General features: G+C 45.2%; 1 protein-coding gene and 1 long non-coding RNA gene across 5 annotated transcripts in view; one reads left to right on the top strand and one right to left on the bottom strand.

Moving 5' to 3' along the window:
- DPP6 (dipeptidyl peptidase like 6) overlaps positions 1-17,577 on the bottom strand; it is a 519,694-nt gene that overhangs the window by 360,559 nt on the left and 141,558 nt on the right. Inside the window, exon 1 of one of the 4 annotated variants that reach the window (XM_053359652.1) lies at positions 9,898-10,736. The exons of the other annotated variants lie outside the window; for them this stretch is intronic. Coding sequence (XP_053215627.1) covers positions 9,898-10,134 — 237 coding nt within the window. The 5' untranslated portion in view covers positions 10,135-10,736. Of the gene's footprint in view, positions 1-9,897; positions 10,737-17,577 lie in introns of those variants that run through there. 4 annotated transcript variants of the gene reach the window in all.
- LOC128398505 (uncharacterized) lies at positions 9,320-12,110 on the top strand. The gene is made up of 2 exons (XR_008327152.1): positions 9,320-9,877; positions 11,787-12,110. It is a non-coding gene; the product is annotated as an uncharacterized LOC128398505 (long non-coding RNA).

The raw sequence follows: 17,577 nt of genomic DNA, 5'->3' as shown, positions 1-17,577 counted from the left end.
GGTAAGACCTGTTGAGCCAGGGGACAGACTCCCAATAGGTGGTGGACTCTCCTCCCTTGGAGGTTTTTAAGCAGAGGTTGGGTGGCCATCTGTCATGAATGCTTTAGCCCTACATGGAGGGGTTGGGATGGATGACCCTTGAGGTCCCTTCCAACTCTAAGATTCTACGATTCTATGGATCTCTGTGGAGACAGAAGCATCTCATGGCACTGCTTCAAATTCAGAAGATTTTTCTCCTTAATACTAACACAGTTGCTGAGCCATCTAGTAAATATTCAAATAAGGAGGTTATGATGCCATTTGCAAGGATGCTACATCAGTGCTACAGAGAGATGTGCCAATGCAAATGTTTCATATCCTTTATGTGTATTTTTTTATTCTTGATTGTTTACTGAAAATATAGATGCTTACTGCAGCAGACTGCTAGCCTGAGGGAAGTACGGTATTTTCTTATTGTCCTTCATAAAACCTGCATCTTCCTTGCGATTTCCCCAACAATCACTTTCAGAACCTTGACTGCCAGGTTACTAACACTTTCACTTTGTCCATAATCATTCCTTCAATCTGCTGAAAAATGAATTTTGAAGAACATTCCAATTTGCTTCTGCCTGGGGGTGACCATATTTCCTTCCTACGTTCTCCTGCCAGTACAAGGTAAAGTCTGCATATTATATTTTATTTAACTTGGGGACCCATTGCTAGGATGTGCTGTGCAACCACTGCATAGACAAGTTAGCTTCTCACAGGGTGTGGTGTGTGTATGCATACTTAAAATAAGAGTTGCAAAAAAAACCACAACCATTTTTAGAGATTGCAAATAATAATCAAAGACCTAATTACTATTACTGTACAAAAATTTGCATGAACAGGTGTGCTATTTTTAAGCCAACAAAGAAACATGACCATGAAATTGATTTTGAGTGGCGGAATGACTTGACTTCATCCAATGTTGACTACAGTTTGCTTGCTGATCTCTACTGCTCTGCCGCTGAGTTTTACCACTACAGAGAGGAATGTCTGGTGAGACAGATTATTGGTGAAGTCAGTAACATTACAGTATGTTGTCCTAGAAGGCTAGTTAACCTGAGCACCATATATGGGCTAATCAGGCAGAAGAGGGCAGATTCCAGGGTCAAAATAAAGCTGGAGGAGGCACGGTGAGGATGATTTTAAGCTGAAACAGAGGGCAGTGAAGGAAGTTAAATGAAGATCGGATAACAACACAGTTGGAAAGTAAAGTGCACGCTATACTTATTTGCACAGAAAGAGGCTGCATGAAGGAAAAGGAAGCTATTCAGAGGGCCTTGGAAGCAGAAGTGATACCAGTGACTTCAATCTTATACACCTTTACTTGAAAGCTTAAGTACATTAAGCACAATGGGACTTCCACAATGCCAGGCATAATTCGGTTATGATATTAAACCAGTTATCCTAGCTTTCAGACCACTATAGTAAGTGTTGATCAGGGTCTTGCTTCAAAACACTTTTAAAAAAAATAAATAGTTCAGAAAATGAATGACCTACTTAGGTTGCTCAAATGTCCAGGCCAAAACTTTTTTTAAAAAAATCATGCCTGGGGTTAGGGAGTAGCAAAGTAGCATATGCCCCACTAGAGAACCCACTAATGGCCTCTAAATCACCATCATATATAACTTACATTTTCTTGCCACTGTAGTGCAGCTGAATAGAAGAGGAGAGGAATTGGCCACTGCCTGAGCGCTACACAGGCTCAGACCCATGCAGTTCTAGAACTGGCTTGCTTCCTCTCCTGGCTGGTTGTTGGGTCAGGGCTTTTTCACTCTGCAGGGTCTTTGGTTCTCCACACGGCCACCTGACTCTCTGCTGACACTGGGAGGGGAGGTGGCTATGTGCGAGAGGATCTGCTGGGCACTGCAGTCTCTTGTATGGAACCCGATAAAACCCAGCACTGTAGAACAATGCTTAACTCCAAAGCAGCGAGCAGTATTTTTTCTCTTGGCATCATAATTGTTTCACATTACACATTTTTAGGACCTACACAGTCTACACAACTTTGGCTTTAAAGTCTGCTTTAAAACACCCCCAATCAACAGCCTGAGCTATTGGCAGCTATTTCTTTGATTCATAACCTGCCCATCTCTTTAAGCCTCAAAGCAAGAAACCGCTTTTATAAGCGAGTGTAAAATATCCACAGTTAAAGGGACAACTTGTGCATGATGCGAGGTGAAGCCATTTGGCTCAGGTGGCAGATCTAAACCCTTCCCTTGCCATTGCGCCACTGCCAGCCCTGCTGGGGCTGACCACACCTTTGACACAGAGCTGTTGCCCTCACTGCTACTGGATCTGTGGGTGGTGGCGGTGGCATGGAGGACATTTTGGCTACTGTGGCAAAAGGTCCCGGGATGGCCCTGCTAAACAGGGAACAAATATATGGAAATGCAGCCCAAGCGGACGTGTTCTGCCAATCGGTTATAATCAGCGCTTAGCAAAAGTGGCCCCACTTTCCTTAGTGAAATTTAATCTCCATTACAATTAGGAACCTAGGAAGGTATCTTGTACCAATGAAGACCGCTGGCCCATCTGGCTCAGGATTGCTGACAGTGACCATCTGTGGTTTCCCAGCAGAGGCAGTTTTAGGATAGCATGACTGGTTTGGCTGCACCGGGTGCCGTGCTGCAGTGGGAGCCACAACAATGCTGTAGAACGGAGCAAGGGGGCTGAATTTTAGCGCTACACAGGATGCCACTGGAATTTGAGAGCCCAAAGTCCACCGCTGTCCCCAGGGGTTTCAGCAGAGCTCCCTAGACACAACAGTGATTGAACCTGGAATCTTCTACATGCAGAGCATGTGCTCTGCCACCGAGCTATGACCTTTCCCACATCAGTAGTTTTCATCAACTGGTAGCCAGTGGCATCTTGGAATGGGACCTCATTCCATGTGCTGTATTCTCACTAGCCGTTTGGGGCCAGATGGCTTCGTGTTATCATACACTGTTATGCAATACTGAATTAACTCCAAGCTCATTAGCACTTGGCATCCGAGTTCATTATTAGAAGGAGCGGAAGCGCTATTAGAGTGGCTACTTAGTTTCACATTATTATAGCTTTTGATAGCTATTACCAACTATGTATGCAAAGGTAAGGGCCAAACTGGACAGGACATTACCATACATTAAACGTAACTAGCGTCAGATTCACAGGTGTGGTGCAATATAAGTAGCATCTGCTGGGGAAGTTTATAATTCCTGGTAAGCCAGCAGGCCTAGAAGGGATGTAAACATTTCCACTCCGGCTACAGTCCCATGGGAAATCCCATTTGCTTTGGGAGGAGGAGGAGGTTAAATTTCCACTCCATACTGGCCAGGATCCCAATATTTATAAATACATACATGCAGCTGATGGTATTAGCATTTTTAGAAGAAAAAACCTATATGTTCAATGCAAAGATACACATAATATCCCATCCAACTGGCCCTAAAAGAGTGCAGAAATGAAGGCCAATCTTATTCAGGTCATCATCAGCTTCTTATCTTCTGTGGCCCTATGCCAATCAGCAATCCCCCAGTTTTAGAAGAGGCCACAAAAATACTGTATTTTTGGACCATATTTTCCTCAGGGAAAATCCCCACTGCAGTAAAAGAGCAGATTATACCAAATGATGAATAAGAGAAGGCTGAAGTATTTGGCTAACTTTATAGACCTGATCTCTGACATTCAATCCCCTTTAACATAAATAACTTATCATTGTGAATTTAATTTTAAAGGATTACTGTGATTATCACTTTTATTCTCAATGTTTTATGAAATTAATCAATATTTTGCATTAGAGAGAAGTGCTGAATTTCTCGTGCACTTGATTAATGCATTATTATCATCCCAGTAATTAAAAGTAACAGGGTTATACACAATCAGCATGTACATCTTACTCAGCACCTTTGGCAGTTGCCTGCAGAAATTAAGCTCATTAATCACCCTGACCACAAAGAAAAGTAAGCTGGGGAAAGCAACAGAAAAAAGCTCTGTTTCATGGGGGGGGGGGGAATGTTCAAAGCCAATATCGAGAAAACCATTAAACTATATTCCAATATGGAAAACATTAATCTCAAAAGGAAAAAGTATGAGTGTGCTGCCAAAATCATAAATTAATGTTCTCCTGTTACACTGTTCTGCAGTTACTTCACATTTCTTCACCAGATACTATATCATATCCATATCAATTAATCTGGGCAGGCAGGTCTGCAACTAAGGGAGACTGTTTTGCACATACAGTATGTGTATTTGCAGTCTCCCAAGTTTTGAAGTGAACGTGTCGTGCCATACAAAACTTCATACTGCTTACCATTTATATAACTTTTTAGAATTTTAGAATCACAGGCATTACCTCAATAAAAAAAAAATCCTTCCAATAGCACCTTAGAGACCAACTAAGTTTGTCATTAGTATCCTTACAACAATTTTGTCAAATAGACTAGCATTATTCTCTCAGGTGGGGGGGCGGAGAGAAGGAGATAAGACCATAGCTGAGATAATGATGGCTTTGCCTAAGGCTGCCTAGTGAGCCTGGGTTTCGCATATCACAAAGGTGCACCTTTCTTTTTCCTTTCTCTCATGCCGGAGGCTATCACCTTTGCAGGCCATACTTCAGACTCCAGTCTCTCACAAAGTAAGAACTGCTTGAGCCTTTACATCAATTACCTCTCCAAGATTGTGAAATGAACGCCTGTGATGCTGCATTATTTTCTCTTATCAATTTTCAGTGGGGGAAAAAGAAGAGTGCAAAACAAATCTCTAACATCTGGCCTTTGTTGTGGTCAGACAGCTGGTTTATTTTTCATTCCGGGTGCTGCTTCATTTGTTCCTCTCTTTTTTGCCCACCATTGAATCTGTTTTAGCTACTATTATAAGCTTCCTTGCAAAGCTAGCAACTTTTAAAAAAAATAATAATTCTTACAAGCCACTGTGGTGCAGACTATGAATGAGCAGGGGTGGGTAGATGAGTTCAAGTCTCCAATCAGCTATGAAGCTTGCCTTCAGCCAGTCACTCCCTCTCAAACTAACCTACTTCACAGATTAGTTATGAGGATAAAAATTGGGGAGTGGGAGTAACATAACAAGGTTGCTGTGAAGATAAAGGAGGATAGTCATATACAACTCATTGGAGTGCGAAGAAGAAGGAGAAGAAGGAGAAGGAGAAAGAAGAAGAAGAGTTTGGATTTGATATCCCGCTTTATCACTACCCGAAGGAGTCTCAAAGTGGCTAACATTCTCCTTTCCCTTCCTCCCCCACAACAAACACTCTATGAGGTGAGTGAGGCTGAGAGACTTCAGAGAAGTGTGACTAGCCCAAGGTCACCCAGCAGCTGCATGTGGAGGAGCGGCGAATCAAACACAGTTCACCAGATTACGAGTCCACTGCTCTTAACCACTACACCACAGAAGGAAAGAGAGCACAAATAAAAGACAGAATAAAATAACTGGGAACGTCCTAGCTCACACTCATAGCAATTATGCTAACTTGCTCTCCAGGTGCACCATGTGAGAAAGGCTAGCTAGCAGGGCACAAATGATGAACAAGACAGCTTGTTGTGGTGGTTAGAGACTGGAATCTAGTGGACCAGGTTTCAAATCTCCCCTCAGCCATGAAACTCACTGGGTGACCTTAGGCCAGTCACTGCCTCTCAGCCTAACCTACCTTACAGGGTTGTCGTGAGGATTAAATAAGAAGTGGGACAATCATGTATGTCACCTTGAGATCACTGGAGAAAAAGGTGGGATATAAATGCAATAAATAAATAAATGGGTTCCCATGTCTCTCTCTCACTGTTCGGGGTACTTTTTATGCCAACATATAATGGAATTACAATCAAAAAAATAATGTGTAGCTGCTACAAGGAGGAGATGCTGCATGCTGGATGGGGATGTCCCCAGGGCATGAGCCAGAGGTTCACATACCTCTGGTGTAACAAAACAAAGAAGGGACAATGCTCTAGGCCATGGCCAAACTCAGCCCTCCAGCTGTTTTGGGACTACAACTCCCATCATCCCTAGCTAACAGGACCAGTGGTCAGGGATGATGTGAACTGTAATCCCAAAACTGCTGGAGGGCTGAGTTTGGCCATGCCTGCTCTAGGCATTCTAACCCAATACTTATTGCAGATGTGTTTCATTTTTAAATGTCTTAATTATTGGGGGGGGGGGCTCTTTTTAAAAAAACTCAATGAATTGAACAAATACTGAGCTAGTGAACAGGGCATTTCGTGGAACAATGTACTCTTAAGGTGTTCCCTTATATGAAGTAGAACCTGTATATAAGTCTCGATATATTTTAATTGGGCTGAACCTGTGTGACAAATGCTCAACCACTTTTATGGGAATGCTCTCATTAAAAACAAGAGCTCCCTCACCCAGTTTTAGCCTTTAATATGAAATTTATATTAGAAGTCTAATCCTTCTAGAAAGGGGTTCATAATGCAATCACCAACAGAGCAGCCAGTTATCAAGCATCATTGCATACAATATTAGCAGGATTTAGCAGGATTTTCAGCAGCCAGGATTTCCAGCTACTGTGCAAAGCAGATTCTGCAGAAACCTACCAAAATCACAGCTCTCTGCACCTCATTTAGCTGCTTTTATTGTTGCACATCACCTTTCCTTCCCTCTTAATGTCGAAATTGACACTAATTTACATTAAATATACATTTAAAAGTCCTTGCTAGCATCACTATTCTGAGCACTGCTTTTGCAAGGAAGAACTTTGATTTCTGTTCTTTGCCATTTTTTGCCAGTTGCCAAGGTCAGAAATCCTGCCTTGGCTCATAAGCCGAACACTCTTCACTAGCTGACAGCAAGCCACTGAAGGCCAATAAAGCCGCCAGTTCCCTTTAAATGACCCAATGCAAAGTATGCCAGCAAGCAAGATCTCCCAGTTGTAGAGCTGGAAAGGTTTCAGTACCTGAGACAGCTCCCCAAGAGAAGCACTTTTCAGAATGATCGGAGACAGGAAGAAAAACACAGGATTTCCACATTGCTGTCACTTAGCACTTGAACACTTAAACAGCTCTTTAAAAAATAAAATGACTTCATCCTAACCCTGCCAGATTAATACATGTTGTAACTCTAAATAGCTCCCACTTTATCTAAACTTCTTATAAGCTTATATGTTGGAGTGTTCTATTTTCAAAAGCCTGGCTCTACACTTTCTATACCCCTCTACCCACAATTTGAATGTTAATGCAACATATTCTGAAGACATGTAGGTCTGCTTTTGTCTCCCAGATCCTAGAATTTGTTAACTTTGGGGAAGAGCTGAAACAGCGACTAGGGTAAAACCAGACAGAAGCAGCTAACTGTCTAGTATACAGTTGTTATATCTGTGACTATAGGAGTAAAGGAGGGTGCATGTTCTCATTAATAAATAAGAATAAGAATAATAAAATTTTATTCATACCCAGCCCTCCCCAGCCAGGGCCGGACTCAGGGCGGCTAACACCAAATATAAATTACAATAAAATGTAATAGGAAAACAACAACAACAAACAAACAAACAGTTAATGAAAATACAGCTTAAAATACAGCTTAAAATTAATTCCCACCATATTGTTTTTAAGCCTTCAGGGAAATTGTGTTTCATGCTCTGATTCCTTTTCTTTCTACAGTTCAGTAGACTATTAGGAAATGGAAGGAATGGACCAGGTGAGAGGTGTGTGTGTGCCTGCTCAACAGGTCTTACTCACTAGTAAATGTGTTCAAAATCTCAGCCTTAATGAAGCAACTTGGGAGGATAAGTAGTGTCAACAAAAATGTCATGCACACGATAAGTCGACTATTTGTGCTACAGTTTTTGATTATCAGAGACAGCTCCAGACATCTGTCATATTCAGAACTGGGGCTGGGGTGGAAAAAACATAAGCCTCAAGCAAAGTATTGCAGAGAGAGAGAGAAACAGGGAGAAACAGTCAGTGGAGGGATATACCTTTCCTTTCCTTTCTTTCCTTTTAAAAAAGTCATTTCTTTGCTTTATCATGCCGCCATCTAGTGGTTAAAGCCTGAGATAGGATGGACAGCCGTCAGACAAACACAAAAACATTTCCATCGTTTTGTTTCAAAAGGATAACCCCTAAGATTCCGAGTTAATTAAATTTAGATCTTTCTTTACCCTCCACTAAATATTACAGTGATACTAAATAGGATTTAGCTTTAGGGTCCTTTTTTTAAGGTAGTGGAAGTTAACTCCCCTTTTACATCTACTGGTTCTTAGGAAACAGACCCTCCTCCTCTGTGGACTCTTTCCATGAATTTTGTGCTTATCTCCTTGCTGGGAGGAGGGGAAAAGAGAGGCCCATCCCTCCAGCTCCCTCCCACAAAACACGTTCTCGATCAGGAAATAAACAGGCACAAAAGAAAATCCTACGACTTTCCTTGGCAATCTCTCTCTCCACGGGGATCTTAAGTGAGTGAAGCCGAAAGGAATTGTTTTTCTCCTGCCCCCACCAAGTTCCAGGCAATCACCAGTTTGTGATAATTACTAGTGACTTCTATAATTAAAGGCTGAGCACAGCTGCAGCTCTAATGGAAACTTCGGATGAAACAATGCTGAGAAATACGTATTCTTCGCGGATGGAGCGAAACAACCTCAGAAGAGCCATTATGGTGCGCCGCCGCCCACCCCCGAAAAAACTTTTAAGTTACACATTTATTTAACATGCACAAACACACACACACACACTACCATAGAGCTGCATCTGAATAGGAAACCTAATAATAAGGCCATCACTACAGGCTAACGGTGGCGATGGTACACAACGTGTCTAATTCTCTTCTTCCAAATCAATCCAAGAGGATTTTAACTTCCCCCCCCTCCCCGTTCGCGCCATCATCAACCCCAAGCAGTCAAGCAAGTACCCTGGATGAGTCACTCGTTACTAAGGCAATATGCAAATACAAACTCTTTGAAATCTCTGCTCCCATCAGCAGGAAAGAGGGGATGGTGGGCCGGAGGGTGGGGAGAGAGAGAGGAAGAGGAAGGGAAACGTGTTTGCTCCAATTTACACTTCAGCACCTCCTTGGAGCTTAATATAGCCTTCCAGTTGTCTGCTTTGTTTCTTGGCAGTTTTAAAGCAGCAAAGGGCGGAGGAAGAGAAGCTGGAGGCTTCGACAAGGAGCGAGAAAAAGTTATCACCGGAAGAACTGAAGAATTTCCTAACAACCTACAAGAGTCAGGGCAGTTTGGTAGGAAACAGCCCGAGCCGTCTGCATTTTGACTCTGTGCTGCTGCTGAGTGCAGTGGGACTGCCTTCCCCCTCTCCCCCCCCCCATGGAAGTTTACGGCCAATTCAGATCAATGGGGGGATGTGTCTCCACCATATCTTCACTCCCGAAAGGGAGAGCGGAGTTCCCTTTCTGAAGTGCACAACGTAATTAAAACCCACAGGGTTTCTTATTTTTTTTAGACAAAAGAAGCAGAAGAGTGGTGGCTGGCAGCAGAAAGTAGGTTCAGAAGACAGGGAAAGATCTCTCTCTCTCTCTCTCTCTCTCTCTCTCTCTCTCTCTCACACACACACACACACACACACACACACACGTGTCCATCGAGGCAACTAAGGACTCCCCTCCTAAAGACCCACGAGCTCCCGCGCTACTTGTGGCAGGTGCTGGAACGCGCCCCCCGCGCACGGCCACTCGGGCAGCCCCAGAGGCTGCGCGCACATCACCTCCGTGGCTAGAATCCTATATGGAAGGGATGAGCCAAAACAAAACACCCGGGTGGGGGGGGGGGGAAGCAGGCATCACAAGGCGACCCAGACAAAAGGAAAATAGGACACCATTCCAAAAAAGGAAAAGGATGGGGAGCAGCAGCAGCAACCCCGAACCCGCATCCACCGAGCGTCACCCAACCCAGGTAGGCAGGGGCTGGCTTACATCTTCTTCCTCGCAGTCACTCCTCCTCGCCTGGTATTGGAAGCGGGGTCGGGGGTTGTCTTGTTGCAATGGACGCGACGCTTTCCCTTCTCCGCCGGCTGCTTTGGCCGCGGCTGCCGCCGCGGAACTGTCCTCTTCGGCGCACTGGGGACCCAGCAGGTGACTCGCCTCGGGAGTCACCGGGAAGGATCTGGAGGTGTTGATCTTCCCGCCGAATCTCTGGTACAAGGAAGCCATTCAGTCAATCCAGGACGGAGAGGGGGAGGTATTCTCTCACTCCCTCTCTTTAATTAATTACTATTATTACTATCCATACATATAAGGAGAGGCTGTTTGTAATCGGCAGATTTGGAGCCTGCGCCGCCTCGCTCTCTTTTCCCCTAGCCTCGGATCGCCTTCTACCACGTCGAGTCAAGCCCTCCTCAATAACAGATCAGTGGAGCTGGCGAAGCGCGCGCTCCCTCCCTCGCGCTCCCTCTTCCTTCAACAGCATTAGGAGAAAACCCAGGCGGGGTGGGTGGGTGTGGGGTGAGAGAAGAGTTGATGGAATAACCCAAAACACACATATACACACGCCGGGGAGCCCCCGCTTGAGGAGCGCCGTACAATCCGGAAGAGATCCTGCTTTCACACCCCCTCCACTAAAACGGAGAGGGAGAGAGAGAGAAGGAAAAAAAGATGTCCCCAGATGGCGGAGCCGGAGCGGAATTAGACGGGGGTGTGGAGGGAAAGGGGGCTTGGCTGGCTCGCCCGGAGGCGACGGAGCAGCCGCCTGCGAGGTCTCATGCCGGCCGCGTCCGAGAGGCGAAAGTGGCGGCGGGTGGGGAGGGGAGGCGAGGGTGTCGTGCGCGCGATCAGGGGCCGGGCGGGGGGCGATGGAAACACCAGGAGGGGAGAGACCTCCTTGCGAGCACGCTGCTCGCCCTGGAGAAGGAAGAGGAATCCGAGGCGCGCACCAAGGAGGGAGGAGATCGCTGCTGCTGCTGCTGCTTTCTCTGTAAGGCTTTCCTGGGGAGCGGGGCTTGAGTCTCCTTCCCCTTGGAGAACTTGAAAACGGAACCAGAAGCGAGGGGGTAAGGTGGGGAGTCGCTGGCCAAGCAGGGCTTGAAGGGGGTGGGTCGGGGGGCTTAAAAGACGACACAGAGGAGGGGAGGCAGAGCCACAACCCAACGCCCGCAGCTTCGTTTCGGTGTCTAATGCCTGTCTTTTGATCTCTGGCAAGAGGGAATTAACCGGGTCCCTTCCCTCCAAGACGCGGAACCGGTCCTTGGGGCATCAGGGATTTTCCAGAGCGGCTTTCCTCCTCATCCTCTCTTGTCCCCCAATTTTCCTCTCTTCTCTCCCCCCCCCCCGCTTCCTCCTCCCCACAACTCGCTTGTTTAATCAACCAAAGTGTCTCGTAATATTTCGCTCTTAATTCATTTTGCTGCATTAAAACGTGCTTCAGCGCCCCTCTGTGGAAACACAAGCAAACTGTTTCTCCAGGAGTAATCCTCTGGAATAAACAAAATGCGAGACAGAGGAACCTCCAGCCCAGAGCCCGCCGCTGGGGATACTGGGACCCGCGAGGGTGCTGGTGGTAGCAGCGGCGGGTAAAACAGATTAAGAGGCTCTGCCCTCTTTTCCTGCGCGGCTGCAGTTTAGCCGCTGAGGAGAGAGACTCTGGCTTTGGGCAGCAGCAAGCAGGGCACCCAGTACTTAGCGGATGGTCTCTGGGGGCTAATGAAGCCGGGGACTCGCAGGGCACTGGGGCGCGACTGGTCCTGCGATGGGCAGCTAACGAGGTTACTTGGAGAGAAAAAGGGCGCGCACTCCGAAGCCTTCCGCCGGTCTGGCTGCTGGGTTTCCATAGCAACAGATGCTTATGATCTTTATTTTATTGTTTTAAGAGTCAGGAGTCACGGAGAGAAGGAAAACAGCCCGAGATATCAGTTACACATACAAGCTTCGACCTTCGTTCTGCTTGGCGCCTCCTGCACACGTTGTTGTTTGTAAGGAACGTGAAAATTAAGTTCGGAAGTTGGCCCCTAGGATGCGAACGTCTTTCCTGTTTACAGAATGCGCAACTGTGATTCTCTCTCATACAGAGAGACACTAGAAAATTATCGTCATAGAATAAAATCTGACCGATAGAATAAAAAATGGTCTCTCTCTCTCCCCCCCCCCCGAACTTTGTCTCCCTTTGCAAATAAAAAGAACGCCCAGCTCTATGATTCTACGGTTCTGTGTCAATAATATCAGTTGTTGTAAGCCTCTTACATTTTATTTGCTCGTCACTGCAAAATTCCTTCCTCAAAACAAGCTGCTTAATGACGGAGCGTTTTTCCTCTTTGCACCCCAACGACACCCCCCTCCCCGCAAACTGCTGGTTTTGCTGCACCCTTCAAAGCTGATGATGGAAGCCATAACATTTAGATGAAAACGGAGTGCCAGCCCCTCAGGAGGGGCCCTGCAGTCCTGCTTTCTGAAGTTGAAAGAAAGGAACGATCATTTTGATCTTCAGAGCTCAGGTCTTGACATTTAATTAAAAGAAAGCTAGAAAGTCAACTTGTGACTCTCCAAAGTATTAAGTCAGGCATCCCATCACAAGGTGCACAGACTGTCACCTAAACATAAACCACTGCAAGTTTCCACAGTCCACTGGCCCATGAGATTGATTCATGGCTGTGCCTTGAACAGACTACACACTGGTGAGGAATTCTTGTCATACCCTTCATTATTATTTTTTTAAAGCATTTTGGCTGAAGAGGGCCAGTGAATAAAATATTGTTGCGTTTTTGTGTAGAAGCACAGGGCTCTAACCCTGAACTTTCTTAAAGAAGGCACTTGATCCCAGAAAAACAATTTTCCGCCTATAAATGAAGGGACAATACTGCAGCAGCGATGGGAAAGCACTGTTCATGGGGTCACCTATGAATGCAAGTCAGCCATACACTCAAAAAACGCTTGACTTAAAGGCCATATTAAGTCAATAATCTGCGAATTAAAGCTTACAGCTCTCCTTATTTTACCCGCAACTCTAATTAGCCTCTACATGTGCCTTTGAATGCAACAATCTTTTTAGTAAAACAAACGAAGTGGAAGGCAGAGCCATGGCTACAACTGCAGTCTTCCTTATTTTCTCCTGCACCTAAATCCAAGAGGTTCTTTCTTATTCTACAGTTCTAGGCCTCATTCCACACTGTGCTGAAAATGCAAGGCTCATCTGGAGCTGGAAGCCTCTTAATCATTTAATTAGAGAAGGGGACCTGCCATGGTAATTCAGACCAATGGCCCATCTACCTCAGATTTCCTTTCCCAGACAGTGCCAAGGACTGAATTGTTTGATGCAGCCAGAGGCAATTATAGAATTATAACCCTTGGCTGTCACTCATTTTCTGCTTCCAAGAGTCAGAGGTGGAAGGCAACGTCTTAAAGGGGGCAGATTTCCAGAGCTAAAATCTCACGCTTAACGGTGGAGCCTTTCATTTCCCAAGTAACTCAGGTGCTGCTGTGCACACACAGTTCTAGCCAGCTAGATCTACTCCCAAACTGAATGACAAATGGGAACTTTTGCAAGCAACTCCACCACCCCACCCCTTGCAAAAAACCCAACAATATTTCTCTAGTTGAACAAGATTACAGGAGGGGAGTCCATCGACTCTCCCTAGTGCATAGCATGGCTTATTTGCTGAGGTCATTTGTCACTACTTGATGTGTAGGTACAGTGGCACCTCAGGTTAAGTACTTAATTCATTCCGGAGGTCCGTACTTAACCTGAAACTGTTCTTAACCTGAAGCACCACTTTAGCTAATGGGGCCTCCTGGTGCTGCCATGCTGCCGGAGCACGATTTCTTTTCTCATCCTGAAGCAAAGTGCTTAACCTGAAGCACTATTTCTGGGTTAGCAGAGTCTGTAACCTGAAGCATATGTAACTTGAAGCATATGTAACCCGAGGTACCACTGTATCTCCCTGCACAGTAGCAGATGCCTCTGGTTGTGCAAAGTATGGTCTGAGTTGCATAGGATAACTTATGGCAGTGTGTTGTAGTGGTCAGAGTATCAGACTAGCACTTGGGAAACCAGGGTTCAGATCCCCACCCAGCCATGAGCCTCACTGGATGACCTGGGGTCATTTGCTGCCTCTCAGCCTAAGCTACATCACACGGTAGTTGCGGGCATTAAATGAGGAAGGGGAGAACTTACGTACCTCACCTTGAGCTCCTTGGCAAAAAGCTGGGATTAAAAAGTCAAATAAATAAAGGGATATGGATGGCTCTGTGGGTTGAAAAAGGACTTGAAATGACCTTTGGCACCTTCTATGCCATAACTTGCTATTTTCACCCAAAAGGGACAGTGCCAGTCATAGTTCCCTGAGGGAGACATTTCAAAGTCATGGTGGCATCAGAGCAAAGGCCATTTCCTTTGTATAAACACAGCAAACTTCCTCTAGGAAATAACATGCAGAGAAAGGTGTCAGCCAATAAGCTTAATGCAGGGCAAGGTGGACTCATTTGAGAATATGTGCTGCTTCACTGCCCTTATTGCCACATGGTAGGTGCAATGATGCTCTCTAATCAGTGCTCAGTTGGCCTTGGACCAAGATCTACAACACCAGTGCTCTAGCCATCCTATCTATTTCATTGCCCATAGCTCTCTAGAATAGAAGTGGAGAGTGCACTCAGGAGCAATCGTGTCACCAACCCTCCACATTAGCCATTCCATAAGAAGATGAGATCCTTCACAGAATCATCTGCTTTGTCCCCAGAGCACTCAGGAATCCCCCAGGAATCACAAATCTCCAGCGGTGGACCATCTTAATCAGTTCCTCACCCTCGCAGAGGGTACAAATGCTGTAAGTCCAAACTCCACAAGGATCTTCTTATGAAGTTCTTTATTTTAAGCACAATAAAGTCTGGATCAGAATTAATAACATTTGGGGATTTTCAGCTGCATAAAAGCAAACATTCTGGTATATGTACTAGTTTCTTCCATTTGTTTCCTGCAGGGCTGGGCCAAGATATTTTGGTCTGTGACATGCAAAATCTACATTTTAGAAAGGTCATATTTAATGCAGGGCACAATCCAAAAGATGATTTTCATCCAAGATCCTGATTGTGGTCAGAAAGAATTGCACACGAGCTTCTTCTCCTTCTCCCAACTTCTCCTTGCATTTTACCCCATAAATGTCTGTCTCTCACTCTGTCTTCCCCAATGGTCCCCCAATCCATCATCTACTTAACGGTCCCTCCTTCTTTGGATTCCTTCTGTAAAAGTAATTTACAGTGCAATTCTATGCATGTTTATTCTGAAATGAGTTCCAATATGCTCAAAACAGGCTTACACACTAACACAATGGTAAAGGTAAATGTAAAGGTATAGGGACCCCTGACCATTAAGTCCAGTCATGGCTGACTCTGGGGTTGCAGCGCCCATCTCGTTTTATTGGCCGAGGGAGCCGGGTCATGTGGCCAGCATGACTAAGCCGCTCTGGCGAACCAGAGAAGTGCACAGAAACACCGTTTACCTTCCCGCCGGAGCGGTACCTATTTATCTACTTGCACTTTGATGTGCTTTCAAACTACTAGGTTGGCAGGGCAGGGACCGAGCAACGGGAGCTCACCCCGTCGTGGGGATTCGAACCGCCAACCTTCTGATCGGCAAGTCCTGGGCTCTGTGAATTAACCCACAGCACCACCCACGTCCCCTAAATAATGCAATGGTAATTTGCACCAATTTCTCCTATTGCACCTTATTTAAATTGTTCATTTCTTATTTCCCATTCCTTATTAGAGACTAACAAGTGTGTTTATGATTTCAGCCTTAAAGCCTGGGCTGCCATCTAACTGACATGGGAGCAGGGCCGTAGCTAGGGGATGGCAAAGTGGGCCACCACCAGGGGCACAGGTGAGGGGGGGCGCAAAATCAACTATAAATATTTATAGGTTGAAGGAGAGGTGGAAAGAAGAGCTAATTTGTCCGTGGCTAGGGGGCACAAACTGGATGATTCTGTCAGGGGCACAAGATCACCAAGCTGCATGGGAACAGGGGAATGATACATCACAACCCTACACATTGACTGCAAAATTAAATGCAAACTCACCCCTCACTTTTTGAACAAGGCTTGCCAAAAATAACAGATAGGAAAATAAAACCCACCAGAATTCCCTCTTCAATTTCCATGATTATTTTACACAGTGACTAACTACAAGCATAGAAAACAGAATAGAAAGCTTTGTGTGTTCTCTTTCTGGGCAATTTATGCCTCTATCTAATTCTGAACTTGGCAATGAGGTGTTGCCTTGTTTATTGCATAAAAATTAATATCAGAGGGAACAGATTGAATTCATCTAGCTAAGCAGCTGGATGGATCCAAATGTGCTTCCTGTTTTCATCGTTCTGACTTAGTAAAGAGCTTTTTTTCCCCTCTTGTATTTTTGCAGGGGAAACACATGTACTAAATTCACAATCTAATAAAACTAATATGCCTCAGTATTGATGGCATAACTCTATCATGCACAAAATTGGGGCAACAAGAATATACTCCCAAATGGCCCGCAAGCTGCTCCAAATTGCCCCTTTAAATACTAGCAAGCCTTTCTATCCATCAGGAAAACTATTTAAAAGCCTTCACCTTTCATCCATTAGCCCATTTGTCAATACGACTAGTCCTGCTGAACATGGTGCCATTGGTGCAGTAGAGTCAAAACCATTTGACTAAGCGTGTGGAGGCTGTCAGTTACTTCTCAGAATTGTATCTGAAACAAACCATGCTGTTGGGCAAAAAAACACACTAATGGAAGGCCCGATGTCCTAAGGTAGCCAAGAAAGTCATTTCCCACCCACTCAGCCCTGCTATGTGGAAATGGGATATGGCAGAATCAAGAGTATAGATCACAGGATAACTGGTAGGGAAGATGGATCACTCAGTCCAATCAGTTGCCCAAAGGCTGCATTTTTTTCTCTTTCTCTGCCTCTCTCTCTCCTGGCACCTATCATTCCTGCTTTTGAAGTGTTCGCTACTGATGTGTGCTTTCCCCCCCTATACAGGAACATCTTTAAAACTTCAGTTAGCATAGACTACCAACACTAGCACATCCCAGCAAGCTAGGATAACAGAATACTGCAGAAGTTCCTTGTTAGGATGCCTCAGACTTTGACTAGGGACTTTAAGGCTGGAACCTAGCCTTCTAAGCTACCCTAATGCATACCCTCCGGGTCTACAGTCTTCAGCACAGCAGGGCATTGGGTATAAGTATGCAACAATGGGTGCTGTGTTTGGCAGGCAGCATGGTACTTCTAGAGAGGAAAGGTTTAGCTCATAAGAGCCTGATAGTCTGTTTCCAACGCATCCACAAAGAAAATACTTCTGCCATCTTCACACACTAACTGCTGACTGTGAGATCTTGTTAGAAAACGTGTACTCTGCATTCACTTCCAGATACCCCCAGCATGTGGCTGATATGATTCAGCTCAATACAGATTGGATGCATGGAATAGCCGAAGGATGGTCTTCAACCTACTGTTGTGGAAATCTAACCACAATACAACTTTTGTTTCACGTCTGAGGTTCCTCTTTATTCCAAGTAGAGTTGTACCTTGGATCTCGAACGCCTTGGCTCCTGAACAAATTGGCTCCTGAACAAATGAAACCCAGAAGTGAGTGTTCTGGTTTTTGAACGATTTTTGGAAGCCAAATG

The sequence above is a fragment of the Podarcis raffonei genome, chromosome 12 (genome assembly GCF_027172205.1).
Source record: "Podarcis raffonei isolate rPodRaf1 chromosome 12, rPodRaf1.pri, whole genome shotgun sequence".
NCBI classification, from domain to species: Eukaryota; Metazoa; Chordata; class Lepidosauria; order Squamata; family Lacertidae; genus Podarcis; species Podarcis raffonei.
This window is presented reverse-complemented; position numbering and strand designations above follow the sequence as displayed.